Below are 2,500 nucleotides of genomic sequence, written 5' to 3' on the forward strand. Positions count from 1 at the left end.
CACACACACACACACACACACACACACACACACACACACACACACACACACACACACACACACGCGCACGCGCACGCACACCAACACGCACACAAAGACACACACATTCATCAAGACACGCACACACACAAAGACACACGCACGCACACACACACACAAAGACACACGCACACACACACAAAGACACACACATAAAGACACACACAAAGACGCACACACACATAAAGACACACACAAAGACACACACACACACACAAAGACACACACACACACACACAAAGACACACAGACACACGCACACACACACACAGACACACGCACACACACACAGACACAGACACACGCACACACACACGCACACACAAACATACAGACACACACACACACACACACACACACACACATACACACGCATACCAACACGCACACAAAGACACACACATAAAGACATACACAAAGACACACACACACATCAAGACACGCACACACACAAAGACACACGCACGCACACACACACACAAAGACACACGCACACACACACAAAGACACACACATAAAGACACACACAAAGACACACACACACATAAGACACACACAAAGACACACACACACATAAAGACACACACAAAGACACACACACACACACACACAAAGACACACACACACACGCACACACACACAAAGACACACAGACACACGCACACACACACACAGACACACGCACACACACACAGACACAGACACACGCACACACACACGCACACACAAACATAAAGACACACAGACACACGCACACACACACACAGACACAGACACACGCACACACACACAGACACAGACACACAAAGACACACACACACACGCACACACAAACATAAAGACACACAGACACACGCACACACACACACAGACACAGACACACGCACACACACACAGACACAGACACACGCACACACACACGCACACACACACAAAGACACACACGCACACACAAACATAAAGACACACACACACACACGCACACACACACAATAAAAATAAATGAATATTCCACCAGTATCTCCTCCACTTTCAGCAGTGTGGTGGCTCCCGGTCAGCCAACCTGGCAACCTGCTTTTGTTTTAGCTGCAGAATTGCGTCTGTGGTTGTAAAAATTGGCTTTTCAAAATAAAGCCAACGACCTTCACTTTCTCGATCAGTCGTCAGGAAACTTTTAAAGTGAAACTTTCTACCTTAATATCATTCCGCTGGGTGTGACGTCTGGTAAAGGAGTTACAAACAAACAAACAAATGGAATAAACAAAACTACGTTAATTACAATAAATTTTGTTAACGAATTAAATGTTTCAATTCAATTAACTAAATAAATGCGTTATTTTTGACAGCACTTTTATTTATATATATATATATATGTGTGTGTGTGTGTGTGTGTGTGTGTGTGTGTATATTTATATATATATGTATATCTGCATGTATAAAAGTGCTGTCAAAAATAACGCATTCATTTAGTTAATTGAATTGAAACATTTAATTCGTTAACAAAATTTATTGTAATTAACGTATATATATATATGTGTGTGTATATATATGTGTGTGTGTGTGTGTATATATGTGTATGTATAACACCCATCTGGAGAACAAGTGATACACATGGAAATACACGTATAACATGTCAAGTCTTACAGATTATCTTTCTCCCTGAATGTATTTATTAAAGAATACATATTTGGATATTCATGTAGTACTTCAGTACTTCAACTCATATATGTGATACAAGACATAAAACCTTCAGTTATGAACATTTCATTATTTATATTCAGTCTGAAATCCCAGTGTGACGTAAAGGTCTTGTATGACAAAACTTGTATTTCATAATCCAACGTCTGAAGTATAGAAGTACAATATAGAAGTGTAGAGTTTGGCGGTAGTTTCCTGGTGACGGTGGCTCTGCTGCAGATCACCTCTGGCGAGTACATCCAGATGTCTGGACGCGCCGGCCGGAGGGGGATGGACGACCGGGGCATCGTCATCTTCATGGTGGACGAGAAGATGAGTCCAGCTGTGGGGAAACAGCTGCTCAAGGTACAGTCAACATCCAGCGGCTCCTCAACTAGCTCACGACTTTTTATATCAAATGGTGACACAAACCAATTAAAGACGACGTTTCGTGTTGATGATCTGAACCGGAGCCTCTCAAAAACATTAGCGTGTGTGTGGGGGGCGGAGCCAGTCCAGCTCCCACAGACACAGCAGATTCTGAATGTAGCTCCTAGGATCTGATGTTCTAATGGAGGAGAATCAAGGAGGAGCTGGAAACTTTGAATACGAGGAGGAGAAGATGGAGGAGGAGGAGGAGGTGAAGATGGAGGGTGAGGTGAAGATGGAGGAGGAGGTGAAGATGGAGGGTGAGGTGAAGATGGAGGAGGAGGAGGTGAAGATGGAGGAGGAGGAGGTGAAGATGGAGGAAGGGGAGGAGGAGGGGGTGAAGATGGAGGAAGGG

The 2,500-nt window shown here is 43.8% G+C and overlaps 1 protein-coding gene across 1 annotated transcript in view; it reads left to right on the plus strand.

Annotated features, from left to right (window-relative positions):
* mtrex (Mtr4 exosome RNA helicase) overlaps positions 1-2,500 on the plus strand; it is a gene marked incomplete at its 5' end in the record, with an annotated part of 24,770 nt that overhangs the window by 12,499 nt on the left and 9,771 nt on the right. The window contains one exon of the mRNA XM_080509633.1: positions 1,957-2,082. Coding sequence (XP_080365759.1) covers positions 1,957-2,082 — 126 coding nt within the window. The remainder of the gene's footprint in view (positions 1-1,956; positions 2,083-2,500) is intronic.

The sequence above is a fragment of the Blennius ocellaris genome (assembly GCF_963422515.1).
Source record: "Blennius ocellaris genome assembly, chromosome: 15".
Taxonomy (NCBI): Eukaryota; Metazoa; Chordata; class Actinopteri; order Blenniiformes; family Blenniidae; genus Blennius; species Blennius ocellaris.